Source organism: Grampus griseus (genome assembly GCF_964374135.1).
Source record: "Grampus griseus genome assembly, chromosome: 10".
NCBI classification, from domain to species: domain Eukaryota; kingdom Metazoa; phylum Chordata; class Mammalia; order Artiodactyla; family Delphinidae; genus Grampus; species Grampus griseus.
This window is the reverse complement of record NC_139004.1, coordinates 66,132,614-66,155,748: the sequence shown is the minus strand read 5'-3', so window position 1 is coordinate 66,155,748 and position 23,135 is coordinate 66,132,614. Positions and strand designations below refer to the sequence as shown.

Here is a 23,135-nt window from a genome sequence, read left to right as displayed (position 1 = left end):
GGTCTCTGGGCCAGGACTCTCCATTGGTGCTGCCTTGTGGGCCTCTCCCAGCCTGCCAGACAATCCGAGAACACGCTATGGGACCACCGCCTCATACCACCCTCAGTACAGACTCCGCTTGTCTTCTCTTCCAGGAAGCCTGTGGCCAGGAGGGTTCTGGCCTTTGCATGGACCACACTGTGGATTTCAGGGTAGAATCTGCCCCCTGCGCCCACCGCACCCCCATTCGAGGGGATGGATGGAGGCTCATACCACCTAGTCTCTGCCCCTCTGCGCACACTGGGGTCTGGTCTGTACCCTTCCCCTTGCCAAGAGGGACCACATTGCGGGGGTGATGGGGGGGCAGGTTTCAGACACAGCAATTTCATGGTCTCTTCCCTGGGGTAAAGTGTTGGTGCCATGCTCCCTGCTCCAGAGGCAGAGGTCACACCTTTAGGCTTTAGAACCAGGGTGGGGTGGGAGCACTCACTGATGAGGGCTGAGGCTGTGTCCAGCTTGGGGTCATAGGGACACTTGCCCTTTCCTGACTCGAGTTTCTCAGGCTCCAGGTAGAAGATGTAATCCTGCAAGGCAGAGAGGGGCCCGGCATCATCCAAGCCATCCCCGCACACGAAAGGCAAGGGTCATCAGGCTCCCAGGGTGAGAGCAAGCCCCCAGGGAAACCCTGAAGCCACCCTGCTTCACTCCCCAGATCTCATTGGGTTTTAACTCTATCTTGCCAGGTCTCCCAGAGCAGGGCGGTGCTGAGGGTTCCCAGGGAGGTGCTTCCTGGTCTAGATCTCAGATAAGACCTGGGAATCATGTCTTGGAGGACTCTGCTTCGGGGACCATGAGAGGGGCATCAAGTGGGCTTACAGGGGCTGAAGCCTCTCCATGCCAACTCGTTCAGGAAGATTCTGGCCAGGGCCCCCTTGGGCCACAGAGGTACAACTCTTTGAGCTGTGGTTGCCTGTCTTGGGCCATGAAGGGCAGGGTTACTGGCCAAAGGCCTGGGATCCTGTCCTTTGCCATCAGGTCCCACCAGGCCAGAGGGCTCTGAGGTTATCATGTCGCCGGGTTTTGTGCCCTACCTGTGGTCCTCAGGATAGACTAATAGGCCAGGGCCTTTTCCCTGCCCCTCAGCAGAGCCCCCAGCTCCACATGTCTCCGCAGGGAGCCAAGAGCTGAGGGGTCCAGCCCAGACCACATGGAATTCACAAAGCCCCCCCACCCCATGCCTCCCAGCCCATCCCTGAAGATGCTAGGAGGAAGGCTGGTGAAGGCACTGGGCAGGACGAGCTCATGAGGAGGTTAAGGGAGGAAGAGGAGAGAGGCACAGAGACAGGAAGGAGGTGGCAACAGGTGGCAGGGATGGTGATGGGAAGGTGTACACAGGCCTGCTTCCAGTTACACTCTGCACACATGACTTCCTGCACACATGGGGCTGCACACACAGCTCGGCACGCATCACTGCCAACACACGGAACCCACTGTTCACACCCTGGGCACACACACGCAGAGTCTGAGCAGCCCCACTTCTCAGCACTCCCTGCCACAGACACGCGAGCTCAAGTGACCACTTGCTCTATCACTCACCGGCAGCCCCTGCCCCCCTGCCCGCCCCTGCCCAGCCCCAGCGCCCCCCAGCCCTGGCCCAGTCCCTCAGCCCTGTCCTGGGTCAAGTCTAGTAGACACACAGCTCTGCCCCTCCCACCCCAGGGGTTAACCCGTGCCCCAAGTGAGGCATGGGGCATGGACACCTAAGAGCTATGTGTCAGGCTGCACACATGTGCCATTTTCCCACACTGGGTGCTAAGTAAGGTGTGGGTAGGAGAGTGCCCAACGCGTGCCCACGCATGTCTACACACGTGTTCTGAGGGCGGAGGCATGGCTGTCCCCAGGGCTCCTGTCTTTCCCACCTGATGGCTTCATGATTTCTTGTCACACTGAGGCTGACATGAGTCCAACTGGGAATGCCTTCAGAGGCTGAGAGCACTGCAGGGGAAGGAGTGGGAGGGGGGCACAGAGGTGGACGGAAGACCCGGGGGAGGCTGGCCTGGGGTGCAGGCTCCTGGCTGGAAGGCCAGGCCCAGGATGAGTTCGGTTCAGAGGCAGTGCTGCCTGGCAAGAGCCTGAAGGGATGAGGCCCACCTGGCGTGGGGCTGTGGGCGTCGGGTGGAGGGCACCATCGGTGGCTCTGCTGCCTCGGCCTCTGACCACCTGCATCTGGGTCCAGGGTGTGGCCTGAGAAGACGAGGAATACGGGTTAGAGCCAGGGGTGGCAGGGGCTGGGGGAGCGGGCTCGGGCTGCCAGCTTCTCACACCACACATGCCAGGAACACATGGGAGCACCTGAGCCCCCAGAGCACATATATGCACCCCTGTGTGAACACATACACACAGCTGGGGCACACCTGCACACACCTGTGCCCCTTAGGTCCAATCGTTCTCACACACTCCCTACAAGGTCACACCAGCTCACATGCATGCCCACATGGAAATGGAGGAGGGCAAAAGCAGGCAGGGTGGGGCAGAGCTGAGGAAGGGGCAGCTCTCCCCCAGGCCGTATGGCAGAAGCTGACCCAGGCGTCCAGCCTCCTGATGCTGAGGCCCCCGCCAGGCCCTCTGGCTTGGCTGCAGGGGCACCGTCCACATATGGAGGAAGCGCTCACTGCATGCCAGGCACAGTGCTAAGACCTCTGAGAGCGTTAGCTCACTGCCTCCTCCTCACACCGACCTGTGAGAAAGGCAGCTATTAGCCCCATTTTCAGGAGAGGAAACTGAGGCTCTGAGAGGTGGAAGAAGTCACTCACCCAAGGTCACAGGGCCGGGAAGTGGCAGGGCTGGGGCTCAAGCCCATCCTCCCATCAGAACCCTGGAAGGTAGCTATCAGTGGGGGCAGCACAGGGCCAGGGTGGGCGAGGCTTACCTGGGCGCGGCGGCCGCGGTTTACATAGGTGCACATGGGGTTGTAGGCGCCGGTCCCGCACACATACAGGTGTGTTCGGTTCCAGGGCTGGATGAGCCTGACGAAGTTCCCGCACTCACCCTGGGGCCAGAGGGAAAGCCAAGGAAGTGCCCAGATGCCTGCCTGGCCCCAGTGCCTTCCTGGAGTCCCCTGTCCCCCGCCGTCACCTTCCCCCACCCCACCTGTGACCCCACCGCACTCACGTTGCCATCCTTGCCTGAGAGCACACACTCCTCAATGCGCTGTGGGGAGGCTGCCCAGTGGATCTGCCAGAGATGGAGGTCAGAGGGCCCGCTGGAAGGGCCCCCAGCCCTGGGGCGCGCGTCCCTCATCTCCCCACCACATCTGGGCTGGCCCTTACAATGAGGGGCTCGCGGTTGATGTCATGCAGGTCCAGAGACAGCACGTAGTCCTTGCTGCCCACATACATGCGGTCGTGGTCCTCGTCCTTAAGCAGGATTCGGTAATCAGTTGTGTTGAGCAGGAAGTTGAAGAAGTGGGCCGTGCCTGTGGCCTTAAGCTCTGTGGGCAGAGGGCAGAGCAGCAGTGAGGGCTCTTGGAGACCATCCACCCATACCCGCTTTGACAGAGGGGGTAGCCCCACCACACGGTCATCTTAAACCCCCAGCTTCCCCTCCAGGGCCTGCTGGGTTCCCTCTCTAGTCCCTGACATTCTGGGAGGAGAACGTGGGACAGTTGGGCAGGCCAGGGAAGGGGCCACACCCAAAGCCGGGGCCCTGATTCATCGGCAGCCCAGCCAGTCTCTGGGTCCCAATGAAAGGGCAGTGGGCATGGGCCAGAGTGTGTGATGGCATCAAAGACTCTCTGCTCAGGTGGGGAGTTAATGTTCCCATGCTCAGGGTGGAGCCAGCTTCCCACAGGGGCCTAAAAGGGTTAATGAACAGGGGGGTGGGGTGCAGGTGCAACCAGGACAGCTCACAAATGCTGGCACAGAGCCAGGGAGCCCTGTCCTCACCCCAGCTGCCAACAAGACAGAGAGCAAAGCTGGCACACAGCAAGGTCCCCACCTTGCCTGAAGCAGGTTAGCCAGGACACCGGAAAGCCCTGCTGGAGCCAAACTGCCCAACAGACCCTTGGGCTTCCCCCAGACCCCACAGGGTTGCTGATGGTGGAATCCTCAGGCCACTCTGAACCATCCAGGAAGTCTTTCCCAGGAAAGAGGCCCTCCCCCTAGTGCTGCAGCATCCCCAGGGCTGGCGACAGGGTCCAGCTGAGTCCTCAGTTTCCCTTCTGTGAGTCTGGCAGCCCTGGCCCTCTCACCCTCAGGTTGCTGAGGGAAAGTCCTCCTTTCTGGGGATGAAAGACAGGAGGAAACTTGGCTAATGATAGGCCAATGACAGAGGACTCCAGGAAACTTGGGAAGCTTCCTCTGGGAGAGGGAGTTCCGAGGGGTCCCCTTGGCAAGTCCCTCCTCCACCCACCCCCAGCTAGTTTTAGCTCCGCAGGAGAGAAGAGATTGCAGTGAGGGTGATGAATGTTCACCAGCACAGGAGGCTTGAGATGGCAGCACACAGAGGAGTATGTATGCATGCACATGGCCCAGGTATACACACACGCACATATGTGTCCTACATCAGATGACGCATCCACCACGGGGAACTTACACATCGCATCTCCCTGCCCCACATCTGGTAACCCATTTCACAGGTGGGGCTATCAAGGGGGAGGTCTGGAGAGGGAGAATCTGAGCCCTGGGATCTGAGGTCACTGAGAGCCATAGATGCTGCCTGAAGGTAGAACCAGCAGGTGGCCCCATCCCATTTAGTCAAGGCCGCTGTCTCTGACTGGCCTGGCTGACCTTGACCCCTGCTGTGTGCTGGAGACCCGGGAATGGAGCTGGAGGGGCTGTGCCTGAGAGCAGCTCTGAATGGGAGCTTCAGGATGTGCTGAGATGGGTGTGTGAGGTGGGCTGGGAGCCAGGGGACTCCCACAGCAGACCCAGAGCCCACATCTGAGGGCTGGGCAGGGCAAAGGCCTTGCCCTGCCCAGCCCTGACTATGGCAGCAGGAGAATACAGGTGATGACCTTGGCCCACCACTGGGACGCAGGGACGCCAAGGGATCAAAGGGCCGATCCCTGCCTGGCTACAGCCTCATCAGCGGTGCCTCTGAAGTCCTAGGCAGGGCAGCCTGAGCACCTGTCCTGCACCTGTTGTTGGGCCACTCGGAGTCCCCCGCCTGGCCACCCGGCCATAGTGACAACAGGAAAGTAAACACTCCCCCCCCGTCACCAACCCAGGGCCAGGAAGTGTCCAGAGAGGAAGTGGGGCTGCCAGCAGAGCCCCCCCCAGGCTGGGACAGCCCGCCAGGGGTTATTTATACCCTGGCTGGGGGCATGGCCTTGACTGTGCCCTTACCCGTCCTGCTGGGCTAGGGGGCATTTGGGGGGCAATGGGGGGAAGGGAGGCGAGGCTGAAGTGGGCACCTTCAGACACAGACACCTAAGGTGCGGGGAGCTCCAAATATCTAGCCCCAGGGATGCAACCAGCCATAATGCCTACCTTCCCATCCCCGTCTAACCTTGGGTCCCTATAATCCAGACCCTCCCCCTCTACAGTGCCACGACCCAAGTACAGACAGAGGAGACACCATTCAGCAGATGAGGCAACTGAGACCTATGTGAGGAGCAGGAGACCAGCCTTGATCTGACATCCTCCCTCTCAACTCTCCGTGCCTGAGCCCTTTGGTAGAGCTGGGAATGGAGGGAGCCTCTTACTTAGCCATCCAGTACCTATTATGTGCAAAGCCCTGTGCTCATTAACATCCAAATCACAGATGAGAGGCACAGAGCAGGGAAGTGACATGTCAGTGTGCATGGAGCGTGATATTCCCACCCAGGTCCATGGCCTTTTGGGCTAAAGGAGGGTCAGGTGCCGGCAGAGCCAGTCCTGGTGGTGGGGACTGCCTGTTGGAGGGCCAGGGCCGGAAGGTGACTCGTCCTCCATTGACAGGGCACATGACTCAGGACCCTCGGGACCCCTCCCAGTGGCCACGGGATATGGCATCAATGGCTCTGTTGTCACAGGATGTGATGTTTTGGTCTCTGTGGAAACTAAGGTGGGTGTGGGGAGCCCCCATAAGGCTGTGTGGGGTAGGAAATGGGTGGGAGCAAGGGGGAGGAATCTCTGGCTCTGGCATGGGCTTCATGACCCCAGTTGCGGTCTCGGAGCACTCATTTCCCTCATGCCAGATTGTAGTAAAGAATTCAAATAAGGGTCCCCATGACAGCCCTGCAGCTCCAGACATGAAGACTGAGGCCCAGGGGAGAGTGGTGCTCACCTTAGGTCACAGGGTGAGGAGTGAAACTGGTGTGCTGTCCCACCTCCTCACTCTGCCGCAGGGTAGAGGAACAGGGGGCCTTCACTCCTCCAAGAAGCCCGGGTCAGGGCAGATGGTGGTTGAGTAGCCCTGGGCATCCTGCTCTGACACCTGCAGTGTCAGCAGGGCTAGAGCTTACTGGCCCTCAGCCCCACTGAGGAGCAGGGACTTGGGCCAAGGGGACCTGGGGGCCTGAGGGGGCATGGATGTGGGGGAGCTGACACGGACTGAGGTTGCTCCTGTCCTCAGGCCAGTCCCCACCTCTGCTCCACTTGCCCCAGGCCCAGCTCTGATAGCAGGAGTGTTGCCCCTCCCCCACCCCCAGGACAATACAGAAGGAGGGGCTGGGGCACAACCAAAGGCTCTGTGGGTGTCAGGGATTCAAGTTTGTATAAGCTCCGACCTTGGGGAGGGAGGGTGGTGTGCCTGAGTGATGCTCCAGGGAAGAGCTCCCCACCCCCATGCCCTCATCCAGGCTGGGCACAGGTTGGGTGGGGTGACATCCGGGAAGGCTTTTCCCGTCATGGGGAAGGAAGAGCCTTTTCTGGCATCAGACACCTCATTTCCGCAGTCGTTTCCAGCCTCTAGCACTCTCCCATGGCCATTAGACACTAGGGGTCCTGGCCCAGAACGGCCTGGCAAAGGTCCAGAGGCAGGAATTTTCTCAGTGTAAAGGAGGCTTAATCCTGGGGGTCTCTGTTTCCTCCTCTCTGGGAAGCAGCTGATGATGCCTTACTTTAAAGGAGGTGGTGGGCGAGGACAGCACTGAGGAGGCGTGTCTGCAGCCCTCACCCGCAGACCCCGAGTGGGCGGCCCCCGACCCCTGCTGCCTGTCTCTAGGACACCAGGTCTGCTTGCCAGTGAGGCAGGGGCTGCTGCAAAAGGGGGGTCTTGGATCAGAGATGGGTACCCCGCCCCCTTGGTTACAGCCTTACAAAGCAGCAGGCCCTGACGGACAGGGTCACCTCCCTGGGCTGTGCTTGGGTACTGGGAGGTGATAGACAGGTCCCGGCAGCTCAGCCCTGACCTCTGACTTCATGTGGGCTGGTCCAGCCTTAATCCCTAAGATGAAGAGAAATGAGGCTGGGGGTGAGGGGTGGGGGTGCTGGCCGGGGTCTCTGGTCAGTACTTTATCCCCCTGCCCTTCTGAGGAGGGAAACTGAGGTGGATAAGGAGATGGTAGCAGTGGCAGCAGCAGGAATGGCAGGGTCCCTCCTGGACACTCCCATGGGCTCTAGGGAGGGTTGGCCCCCGGCCCCTTTACCACTCCCTCAAGCTGTGAGGGGCCCCAGAGGGAAGGCCCAGGGGCTGGGCTGACCCACTGGCTCTCGGCCTAATCCTCTTTTAATGAGCGGCCAGCCGGAAGGCCTCAGCCCCTGGCCACAGCCTTGTAACCCTGGAGCCCCAGCCAGGCGAGCTGGGGGCAGGGCCTCCCTAAAGCCTTTGCATGCACCTTTCTCCCTGCTCAGCACGTCCACCTTACTCATACCTCAATGCCAAGACTCCAACCCTGGCCAGGCCAATCCAGGGCCCCAGCATCTGCCTTGACATACCAGGGTGGCATCTGCCTTGTGCTCCCATGGACCCTCTCCTAGGCATTTACCATTTGTTCAGGTCCAGGTCCCACATGGGGCTGGGCAGAAGAGGCTGTCACCTTTGATTCAGAGGCTGGCTCTCCCAGTCCCACCTCCCACCCCATTCCTAGGGATGTTCTAGATGGGAACCCCTAGAAGCCAGACCCAGGGTTTTGCCTGGGGCTTAAGCTGCCTCTTCGCTGGGGGGTAGGCTCCAGGTTCCTCTGGCCCCAAGCCCCTCAAAATCTGTCCTCTTCAATCCCATCTCTGGATCAAGCTGTCCAGATCAGAGACCCAGAAGCCTCCCTAGGAGGCATCCATACTCGCCCCTCTTCCCCCTAGGCAGGTGAGCCAGGTCAGTGCCAACAAAACCAATTACAGCCGCTCTCACCCAATTAGCAACTAATTATGGCCTCATAGTCCATTCAACATAATTAACATGTAAATGACTCCACGTGTTTATATTCAATAACGGCTCTGATTGAATTTAATTTAAAAGTCTGAACTGGGGACCCGGTTACCGTATTTCATCACTTAAAGCTGCCACTTCCTGGGAATGTCAGCTCCTCCAGGGGAGAGGGACCCAAGGCCAGAGTGAATGGTGGAGGGGCAGGTGCCAAGACACTGGCCCAGCGCTGGAGAGGGTAGAGATGATTGTAGTCCCTGCCACCCTGACATGCCTATCCCAGGGGTGCGGGGAGGTGGTGAGGTCAGAAGAGCCCCCAGTGGGACCCACAAGATGGGAAATCCTCTGGAACAAGGGGCCCCTTCTATAGGGCTACTGTAAACATCGCAGCTGTTCAGTAAACACCAAGCTGGAGCCGAGCTGGAGCAGCCCAGCTGGGCTAAGCTCTGCTGCAGGCTTCCCTCCCATTTTGGGGGCTAAGGGCTGGGGGTTGGGGGTTGGAGGTTGGGGGTTGGGGCCTGGGGCCTGGGACCGGCAGGCCCAGGCGTGCTGTTCCCACGCCCGTTCCGCCCCAGTGCCCACCTGCTCCGCCCAGGAGAAGACAGGCTGGGGGCACAGCTCATCCTGACCCGGGAAAAAGCCAGGTGGGAAGGGGCAGCAGAGTCACTCCCTGGCACACAAACCTGGTAGACAGCAAAGGTTCTACATCTCTCCCCACTAAGGATGTCCAGTGACTTTAGACCATTGTGTCCCAGCAGGTAGGGAGCCCTCCAGCCTCGGTGCTTCCATTGATCCCTGCCCAACCCCAGGACCACATGGTGCCTGATTGTTCTAGGTCTGGGCTGGTGGCTCAGGGGGCCAGGACGTCCTACCTGGACCCAAATGGCATGCACGGCTGCCTAGGAGGACACCTTTGGGCATCCGCAGTCCAGGCAAAGTTCAGAGCTCTTGCCCAGCTTGGAAAAGACACAGTGTGGTCAAGGAGGCTGGCTTGAAGGGTCAAGGCGGTCCCTGAGCCTGGGGTGGGAGGAGGGGGCCTGGGCTAGGCAAGCAGTTCACACTGGAATGCGCCCCAAGAAGTCGGAAGGGGGTGGGAAGAGGGGCTCGTCCTGAGGGGAGGGTGGCACCAATCCATTTCTCAGGTGGGCAGAGTGTATCAGAGCCTCCAGTTCCACAGGCCTCGGGGAGCCCACCCCTCCTCCCACATTCCAGACCTGGCCCGGAAACCCCTCACTCCTTCCTCCACCACCTCCTCCTCCCTGTGACTGCAAAAGACAACAAACTCTCCATGGCTCATTTACTCTGATAAATCAACCAGACGGACAGGCCAGGATGGGACCAACAGGCTGGTGGGTGTCAAGACCCTCCCCCTGCCCTGGGCCCAGCCCCCATCTCTGCCCTCCTCAGACTCCTGGGGTCCCTGCAGCCCCTTCACATCACCCACCCAGAGATTCCCAGGATGTCCCAGACAGTCTTAGCGCCCCCCCGCAATATTCAGATGGGGAAACTGAGGCACCGCACAGACAGATGTGTGCTCAGTGTCAGCCTTGAGGGATGTGGTGAGGCTGTGTCAGGACTCCAGGCATGACTTAGCTGGTCGCCAGTCCAGAAAGGCAGCAAGTACTCCACACAGGCCTGGTGCTAGGACTGGAGAGTGCTAAGCAAAATGACAGCGTGAGCAGCCTTGAGCAGAGGAGCCTAGAGTGCCACCCATTCCACCTCAGGTGCTGCAGGAACCCAGGAGGCCCCCACATTCTAGCTGTTGCTCTCCACTTGTAGTGTAGGACTGACAGGAGTCACCCAGGCTGGTGGACCAGCAGGTCCACACAGTGGACTCTGACCCTGGAAGGAAATGAGGGCATCAGCACTGAGCCCTAAATGGGAAGAAACAAGGCTCTTGGCTGGGTACAGAGACCTTAGAGGAAAGAGCATGTCCGGGTAGGAAGCCACGGAGCGATCATGGTAGTGATGGGAGGAGATGCAGACAAGGGGGGATCAGGGGAAGGAAGGAAGGACGAAGACTGGGGGAAGGGGGGTGGAGCTGAGGCCTCACGCCCCAAAGGCCTCCTGGTCCCTGGAGGGGCCTGTTGCTTTGGGGCTGTCTCTGCCCTGCAGAGATATAGCAGATAGGCAATACTTGCCAGCAGCCCCTGTGAGAATGCCACAGGTCAGCCTAGCTGAGCCTCCCTCCGCCACGGGCTGGCCTCCTGGAACCTAGGCCAGCAGCCACCGCCCAGACCCCATTCTTTGCCAGGTCAGGATCAGTAAGCAACCCCAGGAGGCCTCCACCCTCTCCCAGGGGCTGCTCAGCAGCCTGGGGGGCAGGGGCCTGCAGGCCTGCCAAGCTCAGGCACCCACGTGAGCTGGGCTTTGGATTCAGATCGGAGCCTTCTGGCATCCAGGCCTCTGGCGAAGGCCCTCTTGCTATTTCTAAGAAAAATGCAGCAGGAATCTTCTCTGCTTCTCCAGAGCTCTAAGGGCTCCCTTGAGGCAGGGCTCAGATTCCCAGGACAGCGCCAGGTCAGGCCAAGAAAACATACTCTCGGGCCAGTCATGTAGATGCCCAAGTGAGCAACCCAGGCCTGGTCACCCCTAGCACAAGCTGTAGGAACTAGAACAGTGCAGGGTGTGGGGTCGGGGGGGTTGCGGGCTGTGTCACTGCAGCAGATCGTGGGCCCCAACCAGACTGGGACACTCATCTCTGGGAGAGCCCCCTCCATGGCATCCCTTCCCCAAATGCATTATCTTTTTCCCAGTATGTATTTGGTACCTCTGCCATGAAAAAAAGAGCTCAAAAACCACAAGGAGAAAGTGCAAACTCTATATCCTAGCACCAAGAGCAAGACTCCATCTAGCGTCTCACCCTTCCCCAACTGCTGCACCGCACACACCCCACCTCTGCTCCTGCTCTTCCCGCTCCCAAAATCTCCCTTCCCGTTTGTGATGTAGCCTCCTCCACAAATCCTGTCCAGACACCCATGGTAGGCATCCTCCTCCTCCTGACCCCACTCCATCCACAGGGCTCAGGGTCCCTCTTGCAGTCCTTTCCAAACACCATCTGCTTTACCAAAGGTTAGAAATCTAGAGGGAGAGGTGAGGCAGTACGGACTCCTGGGGCACCCCCAGGAACAGCCCTCTGAGGGTGTCTGCCACCCTCAGAGTAGCTCTTAGTTTCTAAGACTTCCTTTGCCAGAGCCATAACTGTATTCACAAAAAGTTAACGCACAGGGCTTCCCTGGTGGCACAGGGGTTGAGAATCTGCCTGCTAATGCAGGGGACACGGGTTCGAGCCCTGGTCTGGGAAGATCCCACATGCCACGGAGCGGCTGGGACCGTGAGCCACAACTACTGAACCTGCACGTCTGGAGCCTGTGCTCCGCAACAAGAGAGGCCACGACAGTGAGAAGCCCACGCACCGCAATGAAGAGTGGCCCCCCACTTGCCACAACTAGAGAAAGCCCTCGCACAGAAATGAAGACCCAACACAGCCAAAAATAAATAAATAAACAAAACAAAACAAACAAACAAAAAAGCCAAGCATTTAAAAAAAAAAAAGTTAATGCACAAAACACAATGAAGTCAGCACCATTTTTGCCCCCATTTTACAGATGAGGCAGCAGGGACACAGACGGACTTCACTACGCAAGGTCTACCCATGGCCAGGATGCAAGCTAGGCAGTTTGAGACCTCAGGATGCCGTTTCCATGGGGCCACTGCCATCCCTACCTTACATGGAGAAACCAGGGGTGGGAGAGCCTAAGCTACTTGTCTTAAGATCACACAGCTGACAAGGTAGGATAGAGGTTTGCCTGCCTTCAGGGCCAGCTCTCTCAACCACCACAGCACCACCTCTTCATTCTACCAAATTAAGTGTCCCGCCGCCTGCCCTGGGGGAGGAGCGGGAGGTCTCCCTGGAGTCAGAAGCCAAGTACCCACGGCTCTGAAGACACCCTCTGGGCTCCCCACCACCTCTGGAGAGGTCACAGGGTTGGAGGTGCACACACACAGGTGCAGACAGCCAGGAGCCCACTCTGAGGCCGCCACCTCCCAAGCCACAGGGTGAAAGATGCCTTTATGGGCCAGGATGAGATTTTTATCTTGGTGGTTTCTCTTTAAATTCTTTACGATTACGAAGCAGTGGGGGCTGCCAAGGAACATGATTTACTCCTTGAGCATGCACCAGCTCCTCACTCCGTGCCAAGGGAAGCTGAAGCCAGGGAGGGAGGGGTGGGCATCGTGCCAGGGAACCAGAGACAAGGCCTGTGCTAAGAAGGCCCAGCCAGTGGCGGTCCCATCTGAAGCTTGGCTGGACCTGGAAGGACCACAGCTGAGAGCCTCCGGCCCTGGCCTGGCTGACCCAGGCTGGGCCTCAGGCAGGCTCTCCACAAGCACAAGGACCTGCCCCGCTCTCTCCGAGGGCTGATCCCTGGCCAGCTGAGGGGCAGCCAACCAGCACCCAGGACCTCCCAACTCCCAAAGCGGCCATTTCCAAGTTCCCTCTCAGGAGTGAGGCGGCTCCCATTTCCAGGAAAACTGAGATCCGAAACGCAGGGATCTCGGCTCAAGTTCATGCTTTGGGTCTTCCTTCCTCCCTCATCAGGCTCATCCTGGAATACCCACACCTCCCCAGTTTGCTAGCTCCAAGTCCCCCGGTAGCTGTCAAAGCCACCTACCCAGCTCCCTGGTGCCACCCCTGGCCTCCAAGCTCCTGGGCCTTCTCACCTGCCCCTCGCGATCTGAAGCTCCAAGCCTGTTTGGCTGGCCAGGGAGCCCCCCGGTGGGCGAGCCCCACTCCTCACACCATGCAGTCAGGCCAGCTAAGTCGAGGCTTGCTAAAGGCCCTTCCAATTCAATCCGTATTCACCCCATACTCACTCCCCCTTGGGTGAAGTAAATAGACTGTGACCCTTCCTAACCTCCAATCTCCTCATCTCCTAATAAGGAGACCTGGCGACTTTGGTTCTCGAATGCCACACGCAAATGATGTAAGTGGTGGCACTGTTATGGGCCCAATAGCCCCAGAGGCTCAGGAGCTGGGCTGAGGAGGGCTGGTGGGCACTGACCAGCACCAACCCGTTCACCCTCCACCTGCAAAACGTCCTTCCCAAAGAGCAAGCCAGATACACCCAGACTCTTGAGAAGGTTGAACCCCAGGGCTGCTCTGGTCATAGAAGCCCTTTTCACTCCTGGACCCTGGTTTTCCTTCTCTGAAGGGAGAGAGCTTCCTAGAGGACTCTGATCAGTGGAGGGGCTGGGGTGATGGACAACTGGATTCGTAGGAAATAAGCAAACCCAAGTGCTGTTTCTCCAGTGGTAGAGAGCACAAGAAGACTGACCAGTGCGAACCCAGCCCTCTCCTTGGGAAGTGAGGCTGGGCAGGCTAAAGCCGGCACTGCAGGGTCCTAGAGCTCGAGACCAAGCCCGAGCCCAAGCCCATGGAAGAGGGCTGCGCCTGCATCCCCAACCTGCCCTCCACCCCCAGTCCTGGGACAGGTTCAGACATCAGGCAGAGCCAGGCTCCATCTTAGTCCTGCTCCTGAGTGACCCGGGAAAACCTCTGGGTCTGATTCCTCACAGGATACCCAGGCAGTCCCCCTCCCCAGGCCTTGGAGGGACTACCACTTGGTTATCATCATGGGTACCTACTGTTATTTCTATTATTTTCATCTTTCCTGACCTCCCCTGGCAAGGTGACCTTCCATTCCATCTCCTTACTCCGGCCTCAGTTTCCCCAGTAGCCCAGCCACCTCATGTCATCACAAGACCGCTTTCCCCCTCCAAACACCTCTTGGCCTCAAGTCCTGGCTAAAGCCAGCCCAGGCAGCAGCAGTGTATTGTGGGGGTGGCTTCCTGGGAAAAAGTAAACATTCCCCAAGCTAAACAAAGGACCTGGCAGGGCCCTCACACCTCCCTCTGCAGTGGGAGGTGGTACCCCAGGGCTTGGACCATCTCAGGGTGGGGGAAGGGAGAGGTTTTTTTCTCCCAGGCTTGGCCAGTGACTCTGGGGTTAAGGGGACTCCAGGCCCAGGCAAGGATAGGTGGTGAAAAGAGGGCCCTGCTGCCCAGGCTCTCTAGTTGTAAGCATCCACGAGCTCTCAAAAAATAGCTCTCCTGCTCCTGAAAATCCTCCTCACTTACCCCTCATTTCTGCATGACCTTGGCTGTGCTGCTGATGGAAGCTCAGCAGATGGGCCATAGGAGTCTCCCCACTCTGACTGAACCCTAGGTCCCTTCTCCCTTAAACCCTCTCTCAGCTTTAGGCCTGGCTGGGGTGCCCAGGCGGATGGGCAGGCAGCAAGCCCAAGCCTGGCCCAGTTCCTGCCTTTGTTCCTTTATCTGCCCTGGGCAGTGCGGCCCCTCATACCAGAACCTCCGGCTTAGAGGGTCTGACCCGTCTAGGCCGGAACTAGCACCTCCCAACTGCAGCAGGACCCAGGCAAGGGAGGGGATGTGCCTAGGGTAAGGGAGGCCCTGAGGCCTGGTATGGCAGCCGCTATATCCATCCAAGGCACAGATGGAGAAACTGAGGCATGAAGCCACAGTGACCACCAGTGTTCCCAAGAGCAGCCCTCTCTGTGCCCCTCTTGTATATACAGGAGGAGAAGCTCCCCCCAGCCCTGGTCACAGCCAGGCCAGGGTCCAGGTTCTGTAGGTGTTGGTCTCCATTCTCACTCCACAAATGATCAGTGAGGGCCTACTCCTCACTGAGGGCCGCATCGTAGGCACGAGCTGCCTGAGACCATCCAGCATGAGGGGGGATAGGGGTGCACAGGGCCTGGTGCACAGTAAGTGCTGAGCTCCCAGGAGGCACCGGCCAGCTGGGTGTCCATTGTCTTTTCAGCCACTTTGTCTGTGAGCACCCCATCTTGTTCACTGCACAGTCCCCAGTGCTCAGCACAGGGCCTGGCACATGGCAGGTACTCAAGAATCTGCTAAACTAAGTGACATCTAAGCATAAAAGTAGGACAGGAGATCAAGTAGGAAACAGAAAGGTCATTCAGGACAGGGAAACCTGCCCGTGCAAAAGCACAGAGGCCTGGGGATGGGGTGGCCCCAGGCAGCCAACAGCCCCACCCCAGGCTGCCACAACAGTCAGCGCCACAGGCTGGCTGCCAGTGAGTTGGGCTTTTAGTCACTGTGGGTGTCAGCTTCAGAGCTAACTGAGGGGGAATTGACCTGACCGATGTGGGCTTCAGGCGTCGGCAAGGCCAGAGCACCAGCACTATTTCTGGCCTCTCCTCTGCCTCCTGCCTGACCGTGGCCCTGCCCTTGCCTGATACTCGGTTTCCCTCTCTGGAAAAAAGGAACAAAAGCCTTTGCCCCTTTGCCCCTGCAGGTCCAAGAAGGTTTAAAAGGAGTGTACAGAGACCCTCCCAATATCTTGTTTCTCCTGCTTCCTCTCATGGGTCTTCAGGGTGATGACAAAAGTAATACCCAGAGTGGACGTCTTGGTTCCAGGATCCCAGGGGTGCGGAAACCAAGTCACCTGCCCTGCCCCTGTGGGGGGAGGGGATGCTCTATTCTCCCTGCTGGCACCATGGGCTTGGAATGGGGTGAGAGGGGGACCAGGCCCCTTCAATATTTATTAATCAGCTCCGAGGACTTCCACCAGGAAAGGGTAGAGATATCAGCAGAGTAAGTATCTCACCTTCTTAGGCCTAGGAGAGGAGTTGTCTTTTACAACCCAAACCAATCAACTCTTCTGCCCATTTCTCAGGCCCTGTGCAGGACTCCTTCCAGGCACATCCTCAGAAATTCACTCCCCACTCCCCCATCAAGTTGCACAGGTAATATGGGGCCAGGAGAGGGGCTCTGCTGGGGGACATGGGAACATGGTGAGGTGGGGGCTGGGCCTCAGCCAAGCCTGAGGAAGGAAAGGTTGGCCCAGCCTTTCACCCTTATAAGTGCATCCGGAAATCTGGTCAGCCAGGGCTGAGTCGGCCCCACCCAGGGCAGGCAGCTGGACCAAGTGACCCTGGGCCAGAGGAGGGCCAAGGCTGAGAACTCAGCGGTGACCCCAGGTCCCCCAAGCATGGCTGCTGTCCCTTATCCCAGGCTGAGGGCAGACTCTTGGATCATGCACACCTTCGAGGAAGTGGCTAGTGGGTGAGCCATCGGTATGCCTGGAGAGTGTGTGTGGCACGCGTGTTCACCTGCCTAGTGGGTTAGCTGCAAAGGTGATGGAGCCAGTGACTTCAAGCAAAGTGCTCACTGGGGATGTCAGGCCTGTCAGAACAGCACGTGCTCTCCCTGAACTCACCGGGTGGTCTAGTCTCTAGTCACAGCCAAGAGCCCCCTCCCCAATTCCTGGGAACCCCTCTCACGTGGAGACCCATAGGAAGGTTCCTCAAGCACCCACAGCCCAGCAGAGCAGGTCCTGCTCCTCTAGCTTTCGGAGGCCTCAGTGTCTGCCCTGATTGTCTCACCAGGCAGGGCAGGACCAGTGGCAGGGAAGGGCTTCTGTTTGTTTTGTTTTGTTTTTTTTTGTGGTATGCAGGCCTCTCACTGTTGTGGCCTCTCCCGTTGCGGAGCACAGGCTCCGGACGCGCAGGCTCAGCGGCCATGGCTCACGGGCCCAGCCGCTCCGCGGCATGTGGGATCTTCCCGAACCGGGGCACGAACCCATGTCCCCTGCATCGGCAGGCAGACTCTTAACCACTGCGCCACCAGGGAAACCCAGAGAAGGGCTTCTGCAAACACAAGTTTGAAAGGCAAGACACCTCTGTCACCCCAGTTATCACACAGAGGGAGATGCTCTGCAGACTCAAACCCAGAGGCCACACATTCTGGTTCTAGAAGCGGTCTGGGGACTTCCCTGGCGGTATAGTGGTTGAGACTCCATGCTTCCACTGCAGGTTCAATCCCTGGTCAGGGAACTGAGATCCCTCATGCCATGCAGCCAAAAAAAAACACAAAAAAAGCAGCAGCCCAGACTCAGGACCCTTCTCCAAATATCTAAGTAGTCCAGTCTCCAGCTTTTCCCAGCAAGTCACCACCTCCTTTGTCAGCCCCAACACACCCAGTGTGACCCATGTGGCTGCACAATTTGTCCTTTTTTGCTCTGACCTCTCTTCTCTCTCCTGTGCAACAGGGCCAAGTGCTCTGGACAGAGGAGGATGCTGGGGAACAGCAAGGCAGCCTCTTACCTTTAAATGAGAGCTGGACCCGGGGCGTGGCCGGAAGGTAGTCCTGGGTTGGGGTGGCTGGCCAGGCCCCAGTCAGTAGGGAAGCCCAGAGGAGGAGGCCAGCGACAGGCATTGTGGGAGGGGCCTAGGGCCCAGAAATCAGGCAGCCGGCTAGACACCTGGGAGGGGGAGCAAGATTGCAATGTGTGAGGCAGAGTGGGGTATCCTGCCCTACCAACATTTCCCTGTGTAATTCTGCCCAAGGTGCCTCAGTTTCCCTATCTGAATAAATAGGGCGATGGGTGTCTCCTTGCTCACACCCTCAGACTGGGCCCATGAATGGCTCAGTGTGAAAACCTCATATTCTTTCTTGTCCCAAACAATGGGTCTAAAGACCAGCCACTGAGTGCAGCCTAGGGTCACCAGGACTAATAGGCGCCATGGGAGACTCAAACCCTCCCCGCATCACAGCTTCCTGACTTCCATTCACAGTGCTCAGCTCAAGCAGGTGATCTTACAGCCCTCTCTAGTTCCCTTGCATCCACCCCCAACCCAACGGGCTGTTCCTTCCCTCTCCCACTTCAAGGAATGAGGGAAGAGATGGGTCCAGTCCTGCTGGCTCCAGTCAAATCTCTCCTTCTAGTATAGGAAAATCTGAACCTGATTATTGGGGTTGGGAGCATGAGGGAGTGGAGGATGAGTGAGACACACATAGATGGCCTAGAGTGAGAGAGAGACAGCAGCCAGAAAAGGAGAGTCAAAGAACAGTAGGGTCTACTTTTACTGAAATCACAGCAGGAGGGATCCAGGTCAGACATACAGAAGGACTTCCTGCCAGGAAAATTTCCAGCTCTGCCTACAGAGGGCAAAGAAGGGGAGCGAGGACAGCCAGCAGGCCTGGGGCAGGGTCTGAGCCAGCCTCAGTGTCCCCTGCAGAACTCCCATACCCCCAGCAGGCCCAAGTTTCCATACAATGTTTTTCAAATATTGTCTCCCCAGGCAGACTGGCTGTTGGGTAAACGCAGCCCAGCACCAGTTGTCTGAACATATTGCTCCCTCCAGGCGAAAACCAGTGCCAACTTCCCAACCGCGCCCCCCCAACCAGATGCACTGGGGGTGGGGGCACCAAGAATGACAATGTGAGCCCCATCCCCCAGATCTGTCTGGCCTACTTCCTTCTCCCATGGGAGACAGGACCCCAGGCCCACTTCTAGGACCCTGAGGTGGGGGTGGGGTGTAAGAGGTAACGTGGCCTGTTAATCCCCTGCACTGGTTAACACATACTGAGGCAAGGCCCAGGCTCCACATCTGACTGTCCAACCCCACTCGACAGACCCTGATGCCCTCCCTAGCCCACCTCCCCCGAGACCTTGCCTCTCCTGCCAAGCAAACCACTGGTGGTTCCTCAGACAGGAAGTGCAGCTTCAGGCTGACTGACCCATTCCCCATGTGGTGCCCTCTGTGGGAACACCCTCTCCTGAGTGCCTGACACACCTCTCATGTTCCTTCCAAATCCCCCATCACAGGTGCTCCCTCCTAGGGAGGATGGCTGAAGGAAGGAGGGGAGAATTAGAACCAGTCCTTCCGCCAGTCTGCTGGGGCACAAAGCTGGTGCTGACTGAATGGCAGGCCCTGATGAGGCGGGCAGGCGGAAGAAAGGGCTGTGCAGCTACCAGCACCCTGGGGTTCACCTGGGAGGCCCCCACTAACAGTTGTGGATATACACACGTCCACACTTACATGCCCACACTCGTCCTTACAAGCATATGTTTGTTCAAGAACTTGACCTGCTAGTGGGGTGGGGCTCAAGGAAGCTGGGAGACACTGTCCTGGCTTGGGAAGGACAAGATGCAGGCTGGGTCCCTTAGAGAGCTTTGTTCCTCTGTATCAGGGGGCTCAGGGTGACTTGCCTCCTGTCCTCCCTGTGACCTCATTTCTCCTACAGCCATTTTCATGGTGACAAGGTCAGGGTCACCAAGGACAGTGGTGGAGTCCCCCAAGGTGTCCAGAAATGAGGAGGGCTTTGCTCCACTGGGCCCCTACAGGGACCTCCCACAATGCTTTGGCCCTTTAAAAGGGTGAATAGGGGATGTTCAAATCTGTTGGGGCCTCAGGCCCAAGTCTAGGCCCCCTCCTTGGCAGCCTGGGGGGTGGAGGAGAGAAGGAGAGGGAAGGAAAAAGAGGAAGAGAAGGACAGAGAGAGGAAAGGGGAGGGCATTTCCACAGTTGCTTCCCCTCTGCCAGCCCCTAGATGCATTCCACCCAGCCCCAGCCCCGGAGAAGCCCCCAGTCTGGCCCAGCCCAGGTGGGTGGACAGAGAAGGAACAGCCACCGCCACCTGGGAGCCCACCAGGAGGAGAGCAGAGAAGGAAGGAAGGAAGGAAAGAAGGCTGGCGGGAGGGAGCAAGGGAGGGAGGCAGGCGGGAGGGAGGAGGAGAGAGGGAGGAGAGAGGGAGGGACGGAGGAGAGACGTTCGAACAAAGAACCGAGGAGCTGGGGCTGGCAAGGGGTGCAGGGAAGGGGCGGCCAGACGAGGGGGTCTGGAGGCACCTGGGGGTGGGGCAGGGGGCTAGGAGGTCGAATTGTCCAGACTGATCCAGACTTCTCAGGCTTGGGGGGGTTGTGGGGGACAGCCTGCCTCAGGGAAGGAAGGTTGGCTCCTTCGAACTGAGAACAGCCTGGATGGAAGGGAGGCAGGAGCAGGGGCTGCGGGGGAACATGGTGAAGAAATTATTAACAGCACCCCACCCCCCACCTAGCTGCTCTCATACTCCCCCCAGCAGGCCAGAGCTCCTTCCTGACTCCTTGGCTTCCCCCTCCCCCAACACCCTATGGACCAGGAAGCGGAGACACACCAGCATAGCTAGGATTGAAACCCCCCCTTTCATGGCCAGGGTTTCCCAGTCAAGGTCACCTGGCTTCGCTCCATCTTCCCCTTCAAGGTATTCCTGGAGCGGCAGGGGTCTGAGGCTGGGTTCCTGGCCTCCTCTCCCCAACCCCCTGCACTTCTGGGCCTGGCTCCTTCAGAACTGAGGGGCAGCAACAGGGGTAGGCGTGCCCAGTGTCCTCACCTTCCAGGACACCTTACCCCAAGGGTCCAGGCACACTCCCTATGCAGCCTGGGAAAAGGCTCCAGCTCCATCCAACCCCCTGGACTGGAATGAGCCTACCAACCTCTGGGTGCAGTTTCCCTATCTCTCCAACTAGGACAGGGGCTTCTGGGAGACAATCTGTATGAATTCAGGACAGGAACCCCCAACCTCCAGAGCAGACACATCGGTGCCTTCATTCCCCCCCTCCCGCCTCCCCCAGGTGTTCATGGGCTGGTGTTCACAACACAGTTATCTCAAGAATTAGAAGTTATTTATCCAGCCAGGCCTCCAGACCTAGCTCCAGCTGACCTCTCCTGCCAGTCCTGCCTCATTCCTGGGCCACCTTGACACGTTCTGGTCCCACCTGCTCTAAGCAAGTCCACCTAGCTCCTAGTGTCCCCTGCCCACTTAACCACTGGGGCCCCAGCCTGCCCAGATCGGGGGCTTGACTGCAGGCTCTCCCAGCTCACTTACTCCCCACATACAGCAGGGCCCCTAATCCAAGCAAGACTCCCTGCTGGAAAACAAACCCAAACTAGCAGCAGAGGGTCAGGGGGCTGGCACAGAGCTGGGAGAAAAGCCTTGGGGCTGGCAGTCCTGCCCTGTTGATCTTGGAGACCCTCCACGTGGGGGCTGCCAGTATAGCGCTTCCCTTCCAGCAGACGATCCCCAGATCCGGACACTGAGGCAGGGCAGGCGTACCTACTGGGGAAGAACGCTGCCTGAGGCGTTAGTGGGAGAGCTCAGCCAGGAGAAAGGGCATGAGGCCTCCCGCTCCAGGAACAAGGCGGTGGAGGTGTATGGGAACACCCACCCACCCACCCAGAACCTTTCACAGAAAAAGTTGCTTTGCACACTGGTGACCCCGCAGGCCACATCCTCCACACATCTCCACATCGCTTCGATGCTGAGGGTCGGGGCAGCCCGGCCAGGTATAGGCACCCACTCGTCTGGTCACCCCTGCGTCCGCGGAAAGCCCCCTGGCTCTCTGAGCCCCAAGCCCCGGACACTTGCGCAGAGTTGCAGTGCCGCGGGTCCCAGAGGGATCGCGGGGTGGCCCGGCTGCCTGACCGCTCCCTCCCGGTTCCCGCCGCACTCACCTCTTCCACGGCGGAGGGGCCTGGGCTCCCGAGCAGCGGCGGCGGCGGCAGCAGAGGGGCTCCCGGTTGAGCCGGTCCGCGCTAGCGGCCCCCCGGGGCCATGGCCCTGCCCGCGCCCTCTCGCCGCTGTGCCTGAGCCCGGGTCGGGGCCGCGGCCCCGGCTTAACGGGTTCTGCGGGCTTCGGGCGCGTCAGCAGTCGAGGCCCCGGGCCCCATCCCGGGCCATGGGAAGGCTCAGGGGCGCTCGGGGCCGCCTCCCCCCGGGTGGGCTGCGGGCGCCCCCTGGCCGGCGCGCCGAGGGCGCATTCCCCGGAGCGGGGCGCGGGCGACGGCGCGCGCTGGGCTTCGGGGAGCTACGCTCGGCTTGGCTCGGTGGCGCTGTGCTCGCCTGGTCTCTGGACTGGGGTCGGCCGGCCGCGCTGGGCTGCGCTCGGGGGTCACCGGACCGCGGCCGTACCCTCGCTCGCTCGCTTGCTCTGGTCTCGCGGCCGCCGGCGGGACGGGGCGCTCGGAGCCGCGCGGGGAGAGCCGGCAATTGGCCGCCCGTGGGCGACATTTGCATAGCGCGGCCCCGCCCCGTCCGCCCCGCCCGGCCCCACCCCCAGGGCGGGACCCGCCCGGCCGCCGTCCCGCCCCCTCTCCACCTGTCCGCGGGCTGGGCTCGATGCTCCCAGGCGGTGGGGCAGCCTGCGCCCAGGGAGGCTAATCGGCACCCCGCGCCCCCGCCCTGGCTTCGCAGGCGGCGCCCCCGCCCCGCCCTGGCTTTGTCTATCCGTGGATACACCGCGCACACCGCGCCTGGTGTTTACCCGAGCACTCAACTCCCTGGCGGGAAGGGCAGACGCGCCCGGGAGCAACGAGCCTGCGCTCACCTGCGCACCCCCTGCCGTGTCCCTCCTTCCCACTCGCTGCCCGCCATGCCTGGCCCAGCGTGAGACCCGCAGCTCAGGGCCCGGGACTGCCCGGGCCGCTCAGCAGGTGGCAGTGCAGCCCCTGGGACGGCTGGCATGGCGGGACCTGCCCGCCGCCTCCAGCCCAAGCCAGGTCAGCCTTACAGCTCCGTTCAACCGCTGTAGAGCTCCCTGAGACGCCCTCAGCAGCCGGTCCTATTTCAAGCCAGTAACCCCACGGACCCACCCCCTTACAGTTCCATACCCCAGAGGAGCCGGATAGGGGTTCCTAAAAGGGACATTGGCTTTCAAATGGCCTCCTGATGAACTGAGGGCCCTGCAACTGATCCGAGGAAGGGACCCTCCAGCCAACCTAACCCTACTCCCAAGGCCGTAGCCTCACCAGCCAGGACCACAGCCTCAGCCTGGCCCCATGCACTTTGCCAAGGTCCCAGTGGGCATAGGACCTCTTTGTCCTCCTTCTCCTCCCTCTTCTCCTATTCCCTCCCCTTCCTCCTCTCTCCTTTCTATTCTTTCCTCTCTCCTCCTCTGCCCTCCCTTTCTCTTCCCCCTCTTTCCTCTCCCCCTATTTTTCCTTGTCTGCTTCCTCCTTCTCTCCTTTCTCCTCCTTTCCTCCTCTTCCTCTACACTCCTCCTTTCTCT

General features: G+C 59.5%; 1 protein-coding gene across 3 annotated transcripts in view; it reads right to left on the bottom strand.

The window, feature by feature from the left end:
* SEMA3F (semaphorin 3F) overlaps positions 1-21,701 on the bottom strand; it is a 29,049-nt gene extending 7,348 nt beyond the window's left edge. For 2 of the 3 annotated variants that reach the window (XM_082663848.1, XM_082663849.1), the window contains exons 1-7: positions 21,583-21,701; positions 17,412-17,569; positions 3,309-3,469; positions 3,151-3,213; positions 2,909-3,028; positions 2,131-2,223; positions 470-563 (exon numbers count right to left, since the gene is read on the bottom strand). In XM_082663848.1, coding sequence (XP_082519974.1) covers positions 470-563; positions 2,131-2,223; positions 2,909-3,028; positions 3,151-3,213; positions 3,309-3,469; positions 17,412-17,523 — 643 coding nt within the window. In that variant the 5' untranslated portion in view covers positions 17,524-17,569; positions 21,583-21,701. The remainder of the gene's footprint in view (positions 1-469; positions 564-2,130; positions 2,224-2,908; positions 3,029-3,150; positions 3,214-3,308; positions 3,470-17,411; positions 17,570-21,582) is intronic. The other variant, XM_082663850.1, reaches the window with a different exon arrangement.
* Positions 21,702-23,135: the final 1,434 nt, after the last annotated feature.